This window comes from Sminthopsis crassicaudata, chromosome 2 (assembly GCF_048593235.1).
Source record: "Sminthopsis crassicaudata isolate SCR6 chromosome 2, ASM4859323v1, whole genome shotgun sequence".
NCBI classification, from domain to species: Eukaryota; Metazoa; Chordata; class Mammalia; order Dasyuromorphia; family Dasyuridae; genus Sminthopsis; species Sminthopsis crassicaudata.
This window is the reverse complement of record NC_133618.1, coordinates 59966202-59987777: the sequence shown is the minus strand read 5'-3', so window position 1 is coordinate 59987777 and position 21576 is coordinate 59966202. Positions and strand designations below refer to the sequence as shown.

At 44.9% G+C, this 21576-nt stretch overlaps 1 protein-coding gene across 1 annotated transcript; it reads left to right on the top strand.

Annotated features, from left to right (window-relative positions):
* Positions 1-89: 89 nt before the first annotated feature.
* Positions 90-11010, top strand: HSF4 (heat shock transcription factor 4). The gene is made up of 13 exons (XM_074286491.1): positions 90-808; positions 3827-3935; positions 4617-4744; positions 5139-5263; positions 6140-6215; positions 6604-6668; positions 7214-7307; positions 7564-7688; positions 7791-8018; positions 9102-9204; positions 9412-9477; positions 9804-9879; positions 10368-11010. The coding sequence occupies exons 1-13, from the start codon at positions 656-658 to the stop codon at positions 10544-10546; spliced, it is 1527 nt and encodes a 508-aa protein (XP_074142592.1). The 5' UTR covers positions 90-655; the 3' UTR covers positions 10547-11010.
* The last annotated feature ends 10566 nt before the right edge of the window (positions 11011-21576 follow it).

Sequence of the window (21576 nt, the reverse complement as noted above, 5' to 3'; positions counted from 1 at the left end):
AAAAAAAAAAAAAAAAAATAGCTGTTTCAGGATAATTGATTTACAATTCTGTGTGTTTAATTTTATTTAAAAACCTTGATTTCCTTTACAATTCTATGTATTTAATTTTATTTAAAAGCTTGATTCTGATTGTCAGAGAGAGGGGTAAAGGACACGAATTATCTTCATTTTACTGAAAAGGAAACTGAGGCACGGAGAACTCATGGGACTAGCCCGAGGTCATGTGACCCGTTAGTGGCCGAGCTCCAACTGGGATCTCGGGCCCTTTGCTCCCCGGTTCCGCTGCCCATACTTTTGGCTCTGGCCCTTTTTCCCTTCCTTGCACACTCACTCACTCTGGCGCGCTCCCTGGGCTCTCCCTCCCCCACCGCTCCTCTCTGCCCACCCTCCGGCCGGAGCCTCTGACCCCGTGTCCTGCACGTCTGTCCGTCCTCAGGCCGCGCGCGCCCCGCCACCCGCGCGGCTGTCCAGGCCGGGGCAGGGAGCACGTGGCCCCCCGCCTGATCCGGTCTCGGGGCAGGGGCGGGGACGGGGGCTCTGGGAGGCCGCTGGCGGTGCGCAGCACTTCGGCGTCCCCGGGCCATTGTCCCCGGGGCGGGGCCGGCCTGAGCCACGCCGCCCCGAAGTGCTGAGCTGGGAAGAGCGCAGGGTGCTGATGCAGAGGGCTGTCCCCCAAAGCGCGGAGGAGGCCGCCGGGGGCCCCGCCGTGGCCATGGACGGCTACCCCAGCCCTGTGCCCGCCTTCCTCACCAAACTCTGGACGCTGGTGGGGGACCCCGAGACGAACCACCTCATCTGCTGGAGCCCCGTGAGTGACACCCCGCCCCTCCGGGAATGTGGCCTTGCGCTGTCACCGTGACCTCGGGCTCCCCCGCACCCCCTCGCTATCCAACCCAGCGGGACCTCCGTAGTGACCCTCCCTGGCGCCCCACAAGGGAGAGCATCCTACTGTCAGAAGGTCTGGCCAGAGCCGGACGAGACCCTGCGCTAGGTACCCAATACAAACTACAGGTTACACGAGAGGGAAACGTGGGGGACCCCGGAAAATCGCCCCGTCCCAGCCTCTCCCCGCAGTTCCCTCCCCCTCCCCCAGGGCCAGCCTTCTCTCCACATCCCTGTCACAGGGCTTGGGGCCCCAGGATGGCTGGGTCAGATTCCAGCTGTCCTCAGGCCATTTTTTTTCCCAGCTTAGGGGGAGAGGGCAGGGGCAGTGAGAAGCAGAAGCAGAAATGGGGAGAAGCCTTAAAGATCGGAGCAGCGGGGTTTAGAACTGGAAGAGACTTGGAAGATTTTAATCCAACCCTTTTACAAATGAGGAAACTGAGGACCCTGAGAAAGTGACTAGTACAAGGTCATAGAGACAACAAAGCCTCAGCTGGGTCTCAGATCCGCCTGCTCCTCCGCGTCCTTTACAATAAAAGCCCCGGGTCAGGGATATTCTGAGAGATCTGAACTGGAAAGAACTGCCCCGGCTAGGAGGGGAGGGGAAGGGCTGTGTTAGGATACTCGGTCGGAGTGGAAGGGGTGCTTAGAGATCCTAGCCCGAGGCCCTGAGAAGGAAAATGGCTTCCCAAGGTAATTTAGCTGCCAGATCCAACTATCGGGACTCCTGATCCAGGGCTCTTGCCTAGAGCTGGGCATCAGGAATACCTGAGTTCAAATCCTGCCTCAGATACTTACTCTGGGACTTATGCAAGTTACTACCTCCTTGCCTCAGTTTCCTCATCTGTAAAATAGGGATAATAGCACCTACCTTCAGGATTGTGGTGAGAATTAAATGAGAAAATTGTAAAGCACTTAGCACAGTGCCTGGCACATGCTATATCGATGTTACTTAATTTTTAAAAATTTTTGTTATTATTACTGTAACTTGTTCATTCTTGTGTCTAAATTCATAGAGGTTTGAGTTTATGTTTGTGCATGCATGCTAAATGGTGAATAGAATAGAGCAGTGGATTCTGAAAGGGCTGAGTTCAAATGTAGCCTGAGACACTAACCTCGTGACCACGAATCCTCTGCCTGCCTCAGTTTCCTAATATGTAAACTGTAGATAAGAATAGCACTCACGCCCCAGGGTGATTGTATATAAATATAAATATCTTATTTGATAATATTTGTAAAATGTACTTAGCACAGTATCTGGGACTTAGTAGGAACAAGTGATTATTCCCATCCTCTCCAAATTTCCCAGCACCTTAATTAAATCCTGTTCATGATCATCTGCTAACTCCTACCTTCTTGAAAGACAATGTGGTGCAATGGGGAAAGAGTTGGACTGAGACCCAGTTTGGTTCTGGGGGTAATGGTCCATCTGCTTTTCATTGAATTTGAACTTAGGGAAGTCTAGTAATCTCATGATAGAAGGGACCTCATAAGTCATCTGGTCCAGGGGCATTCTGGTCCCTTTGGTGGCAGCCTAGGGATTCCTTCTCAGAATGTATTTAAATGCATAAAAAAGTAGAGAGGACTACAAAAAGAAACTAGTTACATGAAATGCAGAAGCAAAAAAACCTATTCAAAAGAACAAATTCACAGATGCTAGGTTAAGAACTGGTTTCATCCAACTTGCTTATTATACAGAGAAGGAAACAGACACCGAGCGGTTGTCCAATGCCATTGGACTAAATGGCAAAGTAGGAATTTGAACTCCAAACCCTGGTTATTTTCCTCTATAGCAAGCTATAGAGAGAGAGAAAAAGAGAGAGACAGACAGAGACAGAGACAGACAGAGACAGAAAGACAGAGAGAGAGAGAGAGAGAGAGAGAGAGAGAGAGAGAGAGAGAGAGAGAGAGAGAGAGAGAGAGAGAGAGAGAGAGAGAGAGAGAGGAGAGGAGAGGAGAGGAGAGAGAGAGAGAGAGAGAGAGAGAGAGAGAGAGAGAGAGAGAGAGACAGAGAGACAGAGAGAGAGACAGAGAGAGAGAGAGAGAGAGAGAGAGAGAGAGACACAGAGAGAGACAGAGAGAGAGAGAGAGAGAGAGAGAGAGAGAGAGAGAGAGAGAGAGAGACAGAGAGAGACAGAGAGAGACAGAGAGAGACAGAGAGAGAGAGAGACAGAGAGAGAGAGAGAGAGAGAGAGAGAGAGAGAGAGAGAGAGAGAGACCGAGAGAGAGAGAGAGAGAGAGAGACCGAGAGAGAGAGAAACACACAGAGACAGAGACAGAAGGAAGGAGGAGGAGGAGGAAGAGATACAATTTTAAGGACATCATTCGTCTACATAAACGAAATATCCCCTTACATTCCCCCTTTCCCTTCCTCACCCAGTCCCTTATATAACAAAATTCACAGATACCAAAGATTTACTTTAACCCCAGTTTACTCATCCATAAATTTGAGGTGATAAAAAGTAGAGTTGTCCTAAGGATCAAATGAGATGCTACACCCAAAGCATTTCACAAGGGTTAAAATACTGCATTAACACAATTCTCTCCCTCTTCCAAGCCTTTGCCTCCGTTATTCCCTCATGTTTAGAATGCTCCTCTTCCTCATCTCTGCCTGTTGGAATCTCCCTGAAAGAATCTCCCTGACTCCACAGTTTTAATGTTCTCCCCTTATTCAGAATGAATTTACATACATATATATGTATTTGCATGTATGTATAACATACATATACATACATACTTTATTTGTGTTTCACCAAAATAAATAGGACACTATGAATAGTTTCATTCTCTCTTGATGCTCTTAGTACCTAGTATAAGCATATAATAAGTGTATAATAAATGCTTATTATTGTTCTATTTGTGTGTCTGTGTGTCTATTGCTCTATGTATATCTGTGGGTTTTGGGGGTCTCTCTCTAAGTTTGTGTTTTGGGGGTGTTTTACAGAATGGAACCAGCTTCCACGTCCGTGATCAGGGCCGCTTTGCCAAGGAAGTTCTGCCCAAATACTTTAAACACAACAACATGGCCAGTTTTGTGAGGCAGCTTAACATGTGTAAGTGTCTTTTGCCAACACACTATAGCCTAAGAGGGAGGTGGGTGAAGGGAGAAGAGGAGAGGACACTTGGACTGATGGGAGAGGGAAGAGGAGCATTCTCTTCCCACCTGGAGAACTGGAGTCCTGCTCTACCTCTTCAGGTCCATTATTATTATTAAATATTATTAAATATTATTAAATATGGAGGAAGGAAGCCCTGGGGCCAGGCTGCTGAATGCTGGATCAGGAGACCTGGCTTGGATCCCACCGGGTCTCCTATGACACTGAGCAGGGGCCCTCTAACTGTGAAATGGGGGACAATGGGAATGAGGATGGGGGGAGATCTGTAGCTGACCTTCAGCTAGGCCTTGGAGGACTATTTACAAAGGCCATTATCATCTGGTGTTTGATTCTCACAAGGTCCTGGTGAGGAAGGCCGGGAAGTCACTGTCACCCCCATTTTCCAGATGACTTTAGAGAGGTTTTTGTTCATGTTTATGGTCAGAGGCAGAATTCCAGACCCAGGTTTCTTGGGCCTTCAAGTTTAGGCACTACCTTTGCCTGGTGGGGTCAGAAGAGCACGTACACTCCCAGCCTACAGAGGCTGTTGTGAGGCGTGGGTTGGGCAGTCAATGTTCCGGAGGGAATGGGGGCCTCCAGTCGGCTTCCCCGTGAGCCTCCTCCCTGGCTACTTCTCAGACGGCTTCAGGAAGGTGGTGAGCATCGAGCAGGGAGGCTTGGTGAAGCCCGACCGGGACGACACTGAGTTCCAGCACCTCTGTTTCCTCCGAGGGCACGAACACTTGCTGGAACACATTAAGAGGAAGGTGGGCAGCTCCCTGCTCATTCCACCCAGCCCAGCCCTAGTCTCATCTCCCAAGCCACCCTCTCAACCATCTCAGGACAGTCTGACCCAGCCCCAGCCCCAGCCCCAGTTCCAGCCCCAGCCCCAGCCCCAGTTCCAGCCCCAGCCCCAGTTCCAGCCCCAGCCCCAGCTCAGCCCCAGTTACAGCCCCAGCCCCAGTTCCAGCCCCAGCCCCAGCTCAGCCCCAGCCCCAAGCTCAGCCCCAGCCCCAGTTCCAGCCCCAGCCCCAGCTCAGCCCCAGCTCAGTCCGGGGGCACCACATCCGCTCCTCCCCAGAACAGGGGAAGGCAGGGCAGCAAAGGCGAGGGCTTGGCTGGGTCCGAGGTGGGTCAGCCCTCGTCTGGACACCACTGCAGGTATCGGTGCTGAGGAGCGAGGAGAGCCGGCTGCGCCAGGAGGACCTGAGCAGGCTGCTCTGCGAGGTTCAGCTGCTTCGAGGACAGCAGGACAGTGCCGAGGGCCAGCTCCAAGACCTCAGGCAGTGAGCAGACAGGGGTCCGACAGGTCTGGCTGTTGGGATGAGGTTTCTCCTTGCTATCTTAGGGGGGTGTTGGGCCTCTAGAGCCCCCAAACCTTCCTAACAACCTTTCACTGCTCCCACTCAGAGAAGCCTCAAGAGAGCTCCCTCTGCCCAGTATTCCCAATTAATGGTGTTCTCTGCTGCTCTCCTTGCTGAGAAGACCCTGAAATAGAATGCAGTCTCCCAGTTGGAAGGGTTCCCAGGATGTAATATGTTAAAGATGCTAGAGCCCCAAGATCATAGAATGTTGGAACAGAAAACTCTCTTAGAGATCCAGAACTAGAAATGGGTTCCTGGTCTGATGCTCTCTACACTTTACTACACTTTTCTGAGGCCTGTTGCTCCCTCCATCCCATTACAGAAAAGCGATTACAGTCAGCTTCTCGGGGAAGTGCAGGAGGTCAGCAGAAAGGACTTGGAAGCATCACATTTAATGCCTTTGTCCAAGTCAGGTCATCCAACCCAAGGGCTCTTTGGTAGTCCAAAGGATTTTCTTGTTTGGGAATCTAGAGCCTCCCCACCCCTGGCTTCTAGCCCTGGACTGTTGGGGTTTTCCTTGTCTCTATTTAAGCGGAGGGCACTGCCCGGCAGCACATCAGACCCCAGCCTCAGAAGCCAGGGAAAGCCCTTCCTTTCTCTTCAGGGTACTTTGCATCTCCTTTTGAAAGCACCTTTCTCAATCCTTGGGACCTGAGGGGATGGGCCTATAGGTGGCCTGTCAGGCAGACTTACCCCCTAACCCCCTACTCTTCTCTAGGCAATGTGTGTGTTCGTGTAATATTGAGGGGTGGTCAGTTCCACCTTTTTCTCTCCCCCTCCTTTTACTTCTGTCTCCAGACAGAATGAAGTCCTGTGGCGTGAGGTAGTGAGCCTCCGGCAGCAGCACCATCAACAACACAGAGTTATCAACAAGGTAAGGCCCTCTCTTCTCAGACCTTTCTTCCATCAGTTCACTTTGTGTGGGACTCCACCCAAACCCCTTCTATGCCTCCCTCTGTTAAGAAATGGGATCACAACTTCTCAAATCTCCTTTCCCTTCCCTCATTCCCCTTCACTCCTGACCAAGCCAAGGGATGAGTCCTTGACTGCCAAGAGTAGGAGGAAAGGAAGATGGAGCATCTTAACTGTTGGGGTGGGATGCCATAGTTTTCAGCAGGGGAAGATCTTAGGTTGTGTCCATCCCTGAAAATTCACTGCTTCCTAAACTGGGAGAAAGGGATGAAAGGAAAAGCTTCGGATCACCTGGTTGGATTCTTCCTCCCTTCTCTGATCCTGAAAGATGTTTTTCTCTCCATTAACAGTTGATCCAATGTCTCTTTGGCCCACTCCAGGCTGGGCCCAGCAGTGGGGCCACCAAGAGAAAACTGTGAGTGGGGAGTTTGAGAGATTGGGACAGATCTGTATTCCTCTGCCTACAGCCAACCTCCCTTAGTTCATTCCCACAGTCTTAGCTCCTTTCTCCTTCCCCAGCTGGAGTGAACCCTCCCAAACCCACTGAACTAGGAGTTCAGGTCACAGAGCAGAGCATCTGGGGTCTCCCCATCCCATGGTCCCCTGGGCTCATTCCCTTCTCCCTTCCATGTGATCGGGATGCCATGGTGACAGAAGCAGGGCTCGGGGTGACCAGAGGGCTGATTCAGCACCAATGCTATTATTGGCAGGGGGTAATGGGAAGGGGTGGGGATGGTTAGACTGGGTGGGAGGGGGTGCCACGTCAGAGTCACTCTGTGGGTTCCCAGAGCACCATGGAAGTCTGGCATTGTCTGTAGACTCCTCAATTCAGGAGTGTCCTGCTGCAGCTGAACTCAAACCTCCTGATCCTCTCCCATGTGAAGAGAGCTGGAAGAGAGAGAGGATGGGGTGTGGGAAGGAGAGAAATTGTGATCCTGAGTCCTCCCCTCTCCCCCTAAGGCCTCTGATGCTGGATGAAGGGACACACACTGGAGTCAAAGTCAGCAGGCCCTTGCCCAAGCTTCCCTTACAGGATTCCTACTTTATCCAGTCAGTAAGTGTCTGTTCAGTTCCTACCCACTGGTGAATAATTTATGCAGGGAATAACCTTCCCTTTTTCACAAGAGGAAAGAAAGGAGGACAGGGGCTATCTCATCAAACTGGGGACTCCCCAAAACAGCCCAGGATGCTCTAGGAGCAAGGTTGCTTTCCCATCAGATTTGGGTTATTTCGGGAGAAGAGAAATTGTCCCCTTCTCCTGTCTTCCCCTGGCTCAGTCAGGGGAGCTGGGCCTGGTACTGTGTTTACAGCCTTCCACAGAGCCATCCTCCTGCCAAAACAGCCCCAGGGGACTGAAGGGACCCATTATTTCTGATATCTCTGAAGCCTCCCCCTCCCCCGAAGGCATCATGTCACCTTCCTCAGGCACTGGGAGGTAAGAGGGGAATCAAGAGGAAGCCAGAAACGGGGGATTCTGGGATTGCTTCTGGGGCTGGGAGAAGTACAGGGCTCCAGCGGAAGCTCTTCTCTGGTTCAGGGAGAAGGGCCTGGTGCTGCTCAAGGAAGAACCAGCCAGCCCCGGGGGTAAAGGCACAGCTGGTCCAGGCGTTGGCCCAAACGACTATGACTTCTACATGACAGCCCCACCCGTGCTCCCCGTGGCTGTGGTGCAGTCCATCCTGGAAGGCAAGGGGAGCTGCAGCCCCGAGGGGCACAAGAGTGCCCAGCAGCCAGAGAGAAGGGGCCCGAGGGGGCCCCCAGACAGGTGAGAGGAAGCCCACTCCTCGGGTCCAGCTCCAAGCAACATAGGTCCCCATGAGTGGGGGCTTGCAGGTGAGGTCAGCATGAAGTGGTCCACAACCCGTACTAGCCTCTTCTGCCAAGCCTTCTGGTGGCTGACAAACAAAGGATGAGCTTGTAGCCTTCCAGGCTCTGACACATAGAGCAAGAGACTCCCACCTCTTAGGATATAAAGTGACTCCAATATGCTAGACTTTGGTGAGGAAACACTTCTGCTCCCTTCCCCTCTGCTCCGCTTCCCAACCTCCCTACTCCCCGTAGTTAATATCAGGAGAGGATCTCAATACCACTTTCTAAGAATGGATCCATTTATCCTTGAGCCCTCTCTCCTGGAGGATTTACATTTAAGCTTTCTCTTTATGGAGTAACAGTGATTGTGGAATCAAAGCCTCTTGCTGTAAGTGCTGCAGATAAGCTCTGGTCTCCTAGTTTATTTAGTGGGGGGAAATGCAGCATATACAGTTTGTGCATGTATGTATTCCTTCATTCACTGAACCTCAATTAAGCACCTACTATATGCAGTAGGAAGTAGCACCAGAGTTTCTGAGTAAGTTCTTGAAGGAAAAAACGAGGAAAATGAGGGGGAAAGAAGAGAGAAGGAAGAAACAGCTGTGCAGATAGCACAGTGATTAGAAAACTCTCCCCTTGCTCACCCACCCCCAGGCTGCTCTTCTTTTGACAGCTAGCACTTGGAGGAAAGACACCAAGAGTGGGAATCAAGTAAACTCTGTTTGAGTATGACCTTAGGGAATCCACTACTTTTTGGGCTTCAATTTCTTCTCTACAATGAAGGGGCTGGACTAGATAGATTTCCAAGACCCTTCTCGGCTCTAAATAACTTCTAGGACCCTCCTACCTGCAGGGATGTTCATTTTGACCTGATCAAGATGGGTTGGGGGGGGGGAGAGTAGGGGACAATGTGATTTGTTCCTGGATCTCCCCTTCTCCCATGGAAAAGCTTTCCTAAAGGAGCAGAGTGTAGAGAGGGAGAGGCAGGGAATGTGGCGGATATGTTTCTGGGCTGAGCCAGGGTCTTTGGTCCCAACAGGGAATTGGGGGAGCCCCTGGATGTTGCAGACCTGAGTCTAGAGAGTTTACAGCTGTTGCTTCGGGGCCAGCCTGCCAGCTTAGAGCCTGAAGCGGGACTGGAGGTGAGTGTCCGCCCCCATCCACTGCACAGACGATGCTACAGATTTCTTGGGTCCTCCCTTCCCTTTCTTCATGGCGGGTGGAAGAGTTCTATTGGCTTTGGGGGGCATCTCTTTTTCTCTTTGGGCCTCAATTTCCCCTGCAAAATTGAGGGGTTGGTCTAGCTAATTTGACAAATCTGGTAAAGCTGTAATTTCTGTAATACTCAGGTATTCAACCCGGGCCTCCCAGGGAGCGAGTGGAGTCTGCTAGATATGGATGTGGGGCTGTCCCTGGTAAGGGGGGGGAGGGGAAGGAGTCGGGGAGGGTGTCATTGGGAAAAAGCTAAAGGCGGGTTTCTGCCCTGTGCCCAAGTCAGCGCAGTTCCCCGCCCCAAACTTCCCCTTCTTTTGGATCCCTTCCACTCCTCCTCAGGTCAGCCCATCCAAGGGCACAAGTCCTAAATCAAGGACATTCACATTGAATCCCCCTCCCCCTTATAGTCTCGATGTGTCCCCCTCTTTCTCAACTCCAATTTCCTACTAGTTTTCCGAAAGGGGCTCAATGCTTTCCGACTCACCCTCGCCCCCTCCTGTCTCTGTGCTCGGATTTTCACTTCCAGATGCAGCAACTCCCCAAAGATATGGAGAAGAGTGAAACTGAGCTGTTATCCAAAGAGATGACTCCCCCGGGGTCAGGTAGCTATTGTGCAGTGAGATCCAGGCCCGGGGAGTGTTTGGGCTGGGCGTGGGAATCCGCGTAACTCCTAGAGCTTACTCCGCATCAGCCCCCCCCCCCCTTTTCTAGAGGAAACATCTAGGTGGAATTTGAGGGAGGGGAAGGCGGACCTGCATTTTGGCGGAGGGGCCTGGAATGCCGAGGGCTGAGCTTGGGCCTAACTGCCCCCCTTCCCAACACACACACACACACACACACACACACATAGCAAAGACGGGGAGCGGCAGAATCTGGGCTGAGAAAAAAGGGAAAGGTGAGGTAACGCGTAGGAGGTCTAGAGAACAAGGAGGGAGACCCGGATAAACAAACTGGGGTGGGGTCACCCCCTGCCAGAAGGAATGTTTCCGGTTTCTGGGGGCAGCGGGCCCTCCCACTGGAGGAGCAGGTTCCTGTCTGTCCTCGGTGGCTACCGAAGGCCCCAATTCTCTCCCCAACTCTGTCCTTTCAGGAAAGGAGCCGGCAGCCTCCAGAAGCCCCCGGACGTTCGCAATGGAAGCCCCCTCCAGTTTCGGAGCTCCGGCCCTCGGGGTCCCCGGTGCCTTGGCCCTTTATGACCCTTCCCAGACCCTGGCCCAGAATGGGACTCGGACCCCCTACCTGAGCCCGGGGGCTAGTCCCGACCCATGAAGGGAGAGTTGGCGAGGGCAGGGCCAATCTGGGCGGGCTAGAGTGATTCGGAGCCCTCCCCATTCCGGGCCGCAAAGTTCGGGTTCCAGTCCCGCTTCCCCTTCCCCCATCCCTATCCCCGTATTCCCACCCCTGGAATTGCAAGGCTCGAGTAAGAGAAAACGCCAGGCAGTGAGTTGGGTTGGTCGCGCCCCCGAGTGCGCTGAGCGCCCCTGGCTGGAGAGAGATCCTCCCCAGAAGCCCAGGGCCCAGCCTAGCCGCGGGCCGGCTCGGCGGGGCCGGAGGGCGGGGGCCGGCCCGGATTTCATTGGCTCTGGGGGCCCGCCTCCACTCCGCCCCCTCCACGTGGTCCCCCTCCCCCAGCTCCCCGACTCCTACTCGGCCTTGTCCGGCACTTGGTCCCGGGCCCTCAAGCATCTCCTGAGTGCGGGTTACTAATAAAGCTGCAGTTTCTTTCCAGCGCGCACCCTCTGCCTCCGGGACTACCTGTGGCTGCGCCGGGCTTTCCCTGCTCCCTCGGCCGCACCTCACTCACGGAGCCCCACCGGGCTCAGTCGCGAAAATGGGCCCGGGATCTCTTCCATTTGGAAGGTCCCTCTAAAGGGGTGGAGCTCTCCCCATACAAGCCTGCCCGTCCGGTGCGACTCGCTCCGTGACGCCCTTGCAAAACCGGGAGGCAGGTAGTGTGAGCCACAGCATCCCTTGTGCCCGCTTCGGAGACAGAGTTTGGGGATCACCCCCTCCCCACCAGACCGTCCTAGACTTGGAGTTAGGAAGTCCCGAGACTAGTTGTGTGAGCCCGGGCAAGTCATTTAACCTCTTTCAGCGTCATTTTCCTCTTGGGAATAATAATAGCGCCTGTCTCCCAGGGTTGTTATGAGGAGGAAATGAGATATTTCTAATATTCTTTACAAATTTTTAAAATCGCCACAGAAGTATTAGCTGCTATCAATTTCCCCCTATTTGCTGGTTTGCAAAAAAAGTTTTTGAGCGTGAGTGGAGTAGGAAGGCTTTAGATCAGAGTCACTCAAATGACTCAGTATTCTTTTAAAAAATTAAAATGATTTAAAATCCATTTTATATAAAATATAATTTTTCTATTTTTTCAATCAACCAAAATCCATCTTTTCCTCACTTTTTTCCTTCCCAACTGGAACGTATCATTTCTCCATATTAGAAAAAAGACAAGAAAAACAAAAATCCTGTTGCAAACCTATATGGGCAACCAAACAAATTTCAAAATCAAATAGGCCAAAAATAGGTCAGAAAATTGTTTCATTCTATATTCTGTCTTTCAACCCCTCTAATCAGCATGTTTCATCATAAATCCTCTGAAATCTTGGTTTGTCATAATGGTAATCAAAATTCCTAAGCTTTTCAAAATATTTGATTTTACAATAATTGTTGACTTCCTATAAATTGTCCTCTTGATCGTGTTCACTTCATTCTGCATCAGATCATACAGATCTCGGATTTCTCTGAAAGCTTCCCCTTCATTATTTCTTATAGCACAACAGAATTCCATCATACTTAAATATCATAACTTGTTCAGCTATTCCCCCTTGAAGGATACCACTCCCCACCAGTTTCCAGTTCTTACCCTCCAAAAATCTATTGACATTTTCATCCATCCTTAGAGTTTGTTTTGTTTAGGACTAATCCCTTCCTTAATCTACCCTTCCTCTAATTCCCCTTTCTCCCTTCTTCATTTCACTCCCTCCTTTCCCTACCCTCTTTGAGTGAAATTTTTTTTTCTATATCCATTTAAGTGGCTGTACTTGTGTGTGTGTTTGCATTCTTCCCTTCTTTTTCCAGTTCAGATGAGAGTGAAATTCAAGTGTTATTCACTCTCCTATTGCCTCTTTCTTATTTATGGAGACTTCTGCTTTTATACTCCAGTTATGTGAGTTTTTCTCCTAATTAGTCTTTTCCTTCTTCTGTCACTCCTTTCCTCTCCATTTCCATTCTTCTTTTGAGATCCTAATCTGTAATCTAACCATTCTTAGTCTAGTATCTAATTAGAATCCCTTTGTGGGACCCCTTAATGATCACATTCAGAGGGGACTTGAGCATCATCTCTTCATATTATGATGTCAGCAATTTATCCATGTTTAGTTGCTTCTGATTATTCAGAATTAATTAACTTTTTCTTTTACCCCAGACTTTTATTTTAAACTTCATAGTTTCTCTGCAACTCTGATATTTTCTTTAGGAATGGTTGGAAGTCCTCCATTTCATTAAAGAAACATTTTTTTTCACTGTGGGATTATATTCAGTTTTGCTGAGAAATTTATTTTTACTTGTAAGCTTCTGTCCTTTCCCTTCTGGTATTTTTGTGTTCCAAGCTCTCCACTCCTTCATAGCAGTGACTGCCAAATAGTGTGTAATCCTTATTATGGTTCCTGAGTACCTGACTTCTTTCCTTCTGCAGTATCTTTTCTTGTTTGGGGCCATAATGTTTCTAGGAATTTTCATTTTGGAAATTCAGGAGCTGATGAGGGCTTTTGTTTTGTTTTGTTTTGATTGATTGGTTTCTTTCTGTTTTCACTTTCCTCTCTAGTTCTAAGAATTCAGGAAAGTTTTATGATTTCTTGAAATATGATGTATAAACTTTTTTTGAGTCATGACTTTCAGGTAGTTCAGTGATCCTTAACTTTTCCCTTCTTGATTTATTTTCCAGATGAGTGCAATTTGCTTTGAGATACCTTACATTTTCTTCTATTTTTTTCAGTCTTTTGACTGTTTACTATTTCTTGTTGTTTCATGAAGTCATTAACTTATTTTTCTTTTCTTTTTTTCTGAAAGCTGTTTTAGTAATAGCTTTTTATTTTCAAAATACATGCAAAGATAGTTTTTAATATTCACCCTTGCAAAACCTTGTGTTCCAAATTTTTCTCCCTTCCTTACCCTCATCCCCCCCAATATAGGTTAAATATGTACAATTCTTCTAAACTTATTTCCATTTTTATCATGCTGCACAAGAAAAATCATATTAGAAAAGAAAAAAAATTGAAAAAGAAAAAAATGAAGCAACAATAACAACAAAAAATGAAAATACTATGTTGTGATCCATATTCCAATCCCACTGCTCCATCTTGATGCTCCCTTCAGATAATGTGAAAGGCCGGAAGATAAGGTGATAATTGTTCATTATGAAAGGCTTTTTGTTCTTAATCCATCATTCACATTTCCATGGAAGTCTGGCAAGAGTTTTTTGTTTTTGTTTTTGTTTTAAAGACCAGAGAAATATTATTTCTTAACCTTAGAGAAACCAAAAAAAAAAAAAAAAGGTTTTAATGTGCCCCACAATTTCCCCCCTGTGTGCTTCCTTGCAGTTATTTGAAGCCTAATCTAAATGTATTAATCTTAGGCTTTTAGTAATTTGTAATAAGATACATTATTCTAATGGATCGAAAACATGAAATTTCCATGCTTTGCTCTAAGTATAGCAAATGCAGGAAGATATAAGAACTGTTATAGGTACTATAGAGTGACACAATAGGGCTGAGGAAGTGCTTTGAATTGGGGTAAGATAATGAATAAAGACAAAAACCGATGTTCAAATACATTTCTCCTTGTAGTACAGCAAACCCTGAAACTCTGCAGATTAAACAAAGGTCAAGGTAGTCCAATTTAAAGGTAATTGAAACTTTATTGTGCTAATCAGCAGTCTTATCCCTTTAACCATAGCTGTTATAGACTAGGTAGGGAAGCTTGGTGGTGCAGTATGTGGAGATCTGGCGCTGGAGTTAGAAGGATCTAAGTTCAAATCCACCCTCTTATGCTTACTAGCTAGGTGATCCTGGGCAAGTCACTTAGCCCTGGGTGTCTCAGTTTCCTCATCTTTCAAATGAGCGGGAAAAGAAAACCCCAAATCGGGCCACAAAGAGGCACAACTGAAAACAATTCAACAACAATGTTTTGAATCTAAGTCCCGATTCTTCTACTCTACCTACAATTCTCATTTTGACATGATTTGTTCAATCCAATGTATTTTATCACATATTTCAACATCATCCTTATCACGAACCTTTTTTGAGTGAACATTACATCTGGATGGTTGTAAAGATCAGAAATTGTGAAGTCCGGGATAGCTCATTCTGAAGGGCTCAGAATCAGTCAGAGTCAGGATAAGCAAAAGTCCTTGCCCCACGTTGGGCGCCAAATGTTAGGGTTTTATTTTCTCTCCCTAACTAATGCTAATCTGTCCTTATTCCTAGGCCTATCAGAGAAAATCTGGTAAATATAATATCATCAATCTCTCCTCTATTTTGAGATCCTCAGAATCCTCTGGCTACTATCTCATAGAAAGTAGTTGAAGCATAACAGAGCACCCAAGAGTTTAAATGAGCAGTAATCTTAAACTTTATTCCTGTAAATCACATCTACCCTAGTAGTGACCTCCCAGTCCAGGCTCCAGGAGGTGGTAAGAGAGGAAAAGGGAAAGAGAAAAAAGGGAAGGGTGCTTCTTGTCCCGAGCTTAAATAGAGTCAATGAGGTCACAGACACAAACCAATCAACAATGAAGTCTACATCCCGAACTTGACTGAGACTTCAGAGCAAGATCTAGGTTTCCGCCATGGGTGGAGGTCCCACCCTCGAAGGAAGTCCCTAAGTACTCAACTCTTAAGCACATCTGGGGAATCTAAAGACCATTGGTCTACTTAATCTCAATTGCACTTGCCTGACCTTTCTTTGGACCCTTACAAGAAATTCCACTAATTGCTATTTCATACCAAATATCTAGTTTTATAACACTTACTATGAATTAACTAGGCTCTGCAAGGGATTTTGGCTCCCACACATCAAGATGAACTACTTAGTCTCTTATACAGATTTCCCCTAGTCCCCAAATAAGGGCCCAGACCCTTTATAGCATCATTGTGCTCCTACACCCGAAATCCTTCAGACATAACTCCATGCCCATAGATCAAAAGGAATTCTTAATTATTTGAACTGTCCACCTATCATCGAGGTCACCATCACAATCCTATGTGGTCCACAACAAATGCTTCAAGAAATTCTGGGCCTCAGAGCATTTCTTTCTTATTGTCATATTTTAGTCTGTTGAATTATCTCATTAAATAGACCAGGAGAATTCTTATGGGGTTTTCCAGAACAAAAATATAGCAGAGTTCTTTCAAACCCACCTGGAGGTGATTCACTGGTTTCTTACAAGCAATGCACTTTTCCCAATTATAACAACTAGTGGTCTCTATCTGAGTCTTTAGTGCAGATTGAAACTTCAGTGTTGGACTTGTCACAAACAAGTCCACTTAAGTCTTCATTACCTTTCCTAGATATTAAGGACACTCAGTTGCTGGTCAGCTTTCCAAGTTATGTCAATCACATATCAGTCTTAGAGCAGTGAGAGTATTCCAAAGGAACAGGTTGTTAAAGGATCATTAAAAGAATTCTTAGCATTTAATTTACAATTATCTACCTTCTTTCCAACTGAAGATTCCATAAGAAGATAGCAGGATAGTTCCAATTCCGATTGATAGGATCAGAAACTATGATTATATCTGTTACAAATTGCAGTTAATGATACCATTATAAAGTACAGATGGTATCAGAGGCCACCATTTGTATATTAGTCATTGGAAACATTTTTTCTTCCAATATATTCACTTATGAAATACCTTCTTTTTTTTTTTTTTTTTTTTTATATTAATTTTTATAACCGAGGTGTCCAACTGGACCTCTGGAAAGGCAGATTTATTAATGCATTAAGTTTCCCTGACCTCTGTTCTGCCTGGGATAGTATTTATTGGTTCACTTACTGGCAAAGACTTTTCATAGCAGATCAACCGTATTGGCAAAAGGCTATTATCATCTATTAGTCAAATCTTCTGTGGAGATGTACAAGAATAGTTTGAGGATATGCTGCATTGTCACATTTGTGTAGAGGACAGAATTTCAGAACCAGAAGGAATCTGAGATTATGTAGTCTAACCCTCTGATTTTCAAGGTCACATAATTAGCAACAGAGAAGAAACTAGAATGTAGACCACAGGATTCTATTCCGCTGCTCTTTGAACCTTATCACTGTCTCATTACTCTTCCTGACAAACTCAAGACATATCATTTATCTTAAAATAATATAACAAAATATAGTTAGCAAAATATTAAGTAAAAACAAATTTACAGCCTCCAAATTAAGAGCTGCTAGAGTAAAGGGAACACCTTCACCAAGTGCTACATGAAGGAACAATCTCTTTGGATAAACTCTACATGTGAGAGCCTTCCTTGTTTAAATGCTGTATATGGGAGCCTTTATTTTAATGAGATTTAGGGAGACAGTATTGGTGCTTTGAAGTTCCCAAAGCCACTGCAAGAGTGAAGAGAAATGGAATTTTCTGCCAATTTAACATCTCTTTGGGTTCCTACTCCCAAACCATGGAAAATAATAGAAAAGTGAAATTGTATTGTAGGGTTCTAAAGCATCCTCTTATTCCTTCCCTCCTCCTCAATATTCTCTTCTCAAGTGAAATCCTTTCTTTCTTTTTTTTTTTTTTTATTATATATATATATATATATATATATATATATATATATATATATATATATATATTATAATATGAAATACCTTCTTAAAAAATACATTTGTGCAAGGTAAGAAATGGAAAGAGAAAGAGACCCAGCAGTGAGTGAAGCTGGATGTTCCAATATTTAGGTAATTATGAGTCTCACTTTCCCAGCTGAACTGTTCACAATTCCATCCAGAAAGACATTAGGAAACAACATACAGCCTTTTGTCCAGGAGGCAGTAAACCACAAAATGGTTTATTTGCTCAGGAATGACAAATCCCCTTCTTTGAAAAAGGAAAGAGGCTCCCAGCAATCACCCTGTGCTTTTGCCCCAAGCTTCTTAGGAATAGAAGCTTATTTACAACTGTTGTTCAGTCATTTTTTTTCTTTTTTAAAATGGTATTTGATTTTTCCAAATACAGTTTGCAAAAGTCTCTCAGCAACTTCCTTTTGTGACTACTGTGGAGTCTGCTTTAGAAGTGGGTAAGCTCCAATTCATTCAAAAACATATATACTCTAATAAGAAAATATTCATATTATTGTGTAATGAGTATGATTTGGCTTCACTGTACCAGGAAAAGGTCAAGTGCATTACCTGCTCAGAGTTCTAGGGGTACCCCTGAGGCATCAGGGCCTCTCTCCTCTCCCCTCTCCTCTCCTCTTCTTTCCTCTCTTCTTCTCATTTCTCAATGGAAACTGAATATGGCTTTTGAATATCTCTAGTTTTGATTCAGCAATTATAGCCAGTCAAAGAGGCTTCCATTCTCCACATGGCTTGTAGATCAGAGCCAACTGCACAGTCTCTTCTTGTGTTCCAAAGTCTTTACAAAAAATTTTTAATTATATCTGATCAGATTCCTTTCAGAGGTGGCCTCCCTCAGCTTCTTCAATGTGCAGAATTGTATTAGTGGGATTTTTCCACACTAGTAGGGTCTGGGCTTCTTGACTAGTCCCAGTGTTTTAGTAGCATTTAGTCATTTTTTTTTCCCTAAGGCTGGGGTTAAGTGACTTGCCCAGGGTCACACAGCTAGGAAGTGATAAGTGTCTGAGATCAGATTTGAACTCGGGTCCTCCTGAATTCAAGGCTGGTGCCACCTAGCTGCCCCAACATTTAGTCATTTGAATAAAATCAACTCGTGGGATAATAAAAGAAAAAGCTGTCACATATGCAATTCTTTTTGCATTGGTTTGCTTTCCTGACCGTCTGAATGATGAAGCAGCTTCAATAATATTGGTGAGCTATTCAAGAAAATTTTCAATCAGTTTTTTACTATAGCAATACCAATGATCATTATCCTTGCTTCTGGTCACCAGAACACTAGAACAGCATGAGTCACTTTAGGCAAAAGCAAGGTAGAAAAGCAAGGACCCAATTGTTTTGTCTGAGAGGCAACAAGAAAGACTTCAGATTTTGCCTAGGGAGTCACCCTAGATTTCCTTTTTCTATTGTCTGTCTATTTCCAGAATGACACAAAATTGAACTTTTTTTTTTCAGTCAACAAGTATTTATTTTTTCTTCCTCACCTTTTTTTCTTTTTTAAAAAAATTCAATAGTTTTTTATTTTTAATATTTAAAGCTTTTTGTTTTCAAAACATATGCACAGATAATTTTCAACATTCACTCTTGCAAAACCTTGTGTTCCAAATTTTTCCCTCCCTTCCCTCCACACCCTTCTCTAGAATCAAGTAATCCACTATATATTAAACATGTGCAATTCTTCTATACACATTCCCATAATTATCATGCAGCACAAGAAAAACCAGATTAAAAAGGGGAGAAATGAGAAAGAAAATAAAATGCAAGCAAACAATAACAGAAAGAGTGAGAATCCTATGTTGTGTTCTGTACTCAGTTCCCACATTACTCTCTCTGGATGCAGACAGCTTTCTGCATCAACACTCCATGGCAACTGGCCTGAATCATCTCATTGTTGAAAAGAGACTCGTCCATGAGAATTGATTATTGCATAATCTTGTAATTGCCATGTACAATGATCTGATTCTGCTCATTTCACTCAGCATCAGTTCATGTAAGTCTCTCCAGGCCTCTCTGTATTCCTCCTGCTGGTCATTTCTTACAGAGCAATAATATTCCATAACCTTCATATACCATAATTTATTAAGCCATTCTTCAACTGATGGGCATCTACTCAGTTTCCAGCTTCTTGCCACTACAAAAGGGTGCCACAAACATTTTTGCACATCCCCCCTCACCTTTAAAAAAGAAAAACCAAACATTTGTCACAAATATGAAAAATAAAGGAAAACAGATTTTGACTTGGTCCATGTCCAAAAATATAGGCTTTATTCTTCATCCTGAATCAGATTCTGAATAGACCTTCTAAATTGGCTTTATGCAATCTGTAAAAACAAACAAAAGTCCTTCATGGCCTGAATGTTTCATTTATCTTTCATTTAAGACATCTACTCAGGGAGAGTACTCTTAGAGCTTCATATATTGGAATGTTCCACAGCAATAAGAAGACAATTGATTAGAGTTATACTGAACCTTATTACAAACATTAGTTGATTTAAGTTCAACAGTCTAAAAGATAAGACAGAGTTCATTTGAATAACCTATAGCACCATGGTTTGGATTCCTATTGAATAATCAACAAATTTATTTTTTTTTCCAATGCAAAGGTAATTAATGAAATGGCCTAGTAAGAAAATTATAAATCCAGAGTACACTCTCCCATAAACATTGTAAATGTTCTGTTGTCTCCAGAAACTGCCGATCGCTCTCTGGGAGGAGATCTGCTGTCTCCGCTCATTCTCTCGGCCAGATTCTTCTTCCTCTAGCTAGCGCCAACTCTGACCTAGAGTAGAGACTCCTTCTCAATCTCTCCAAGTGATTCATCAGGGGAAGAACAGACACATTTGAGAAACGTGATATCCAGGATACACAGATGGAAGGAATGCTGCAGGATGAATGCCAATCCTTCTGGGGCTGCTCTTGCTTGAGTCAACAAATTGATCATTTTTTTAAAAAATTATTTTTAAGTATATTTTTAATACTCTCTGATAGAGAGTAACACAGGGCACAATAATCATGACTATGTCATTGGTCTGAACTGATGTCATTTTCACTTGCATCTGACTTTTTGTGACCTCATTTGGGGTTTCCTTGGCAAAAATGCTGGAGAGAGTTACCATTTCCCTCCCTAACTCATTTGAGAGGTGAGAGAACTGAGGCAAACAGGGTAAAGTGACTTGTTCAAAGTTGCATAGTTAGGAGAGATCAGATTTGGGAGGTTTGGGGAGATAGGGGAGATGCAGCTTTGTGTGTGTGTGTGTGTGTGTGTGTGTGCACGCGCGCATGTGTATGGTGAAGCAATTGGAGGTTAAAGTGACTTACCCAGGGTCACAAAACTAGGAACTGTCAAATGTCTAGAGGCCAATTTTGAATGCAGGGCCTCCTGACTCCCAAGGCCACTGTGCCCCCTAGCTACCCTGAAATACAAGTATAAATCAATGTGTTTCACATTTAACTACAAATTCTAATTATCCTAATTTTAATTATTTAGGGTTTTAGTTATTTAGAATTATCCCAATTATTTAGAATTACTCTATTTAGGGTTCTAATTATTCTAATTATTTAAACTCTGCTTTTTTCGAATTATATTCTTAGATAGAATTGCCAGCTTTCCATATTGTTTACTAAACTCAAATTGATACCTTGACAAACCAGAAGTATAAATATGTGTACACACACACACACACACACACACACACACACACACATTTGTATACTAAATTTAAATTGATACTTTGACAAATCAAGAGTCCATATAGCTTGTGTGTACACACAGACACACATATATCAACACTCAGGACCATCATTAACAAGACAAATAACACTGCCTTCAAGACAATTCTTTCTACTGTGCAATAACTCTAATTCACAAATCAGTTACAGAATTAAGATGGAAGAAATTCTTTTTTTTATTGATAAAAATATTTTTAAATTAATTTTATAATTATACATTTTTGACAGTATATATGCATGAGTAATTTTTTTATAACATTATCCCTTGTATTCATTTTTCCAGATTATCCCCTCCTCCCTCTACTCCCTCTCCTAGATGACAGGCAATCCCATATATTTTACATGTGTTACAGTATAACCTAGATACAATATATGTGTGTAAATCTAATTTTCTTGTTGCACGTTAAATATTGGATTCTGAAGGTATAAGTAACCTGGGTAGATAGACAGTAGTGCTAACACTTTACATTCACTTCCCAGTGTTCCTTCTCTGGGTATAGTTATTTCTGTCCATCATTGATCAACTGGAAGTGAGTTGGCTCTTCTTTATGTTGAAGATTTCCACCTCCATCAGAATACATCCTCATACAGTATTGTTGTTGAAGTGTACAGTGATCTTCTGGTTCTGCTCATTTCACTCAGCATCAATTCATGCAAGTCTCTCCAAGCCTAAGAAATTCTAACCTCCTCATGTTACAAATACATTCCATTAGTTATCATTCCAAAAATA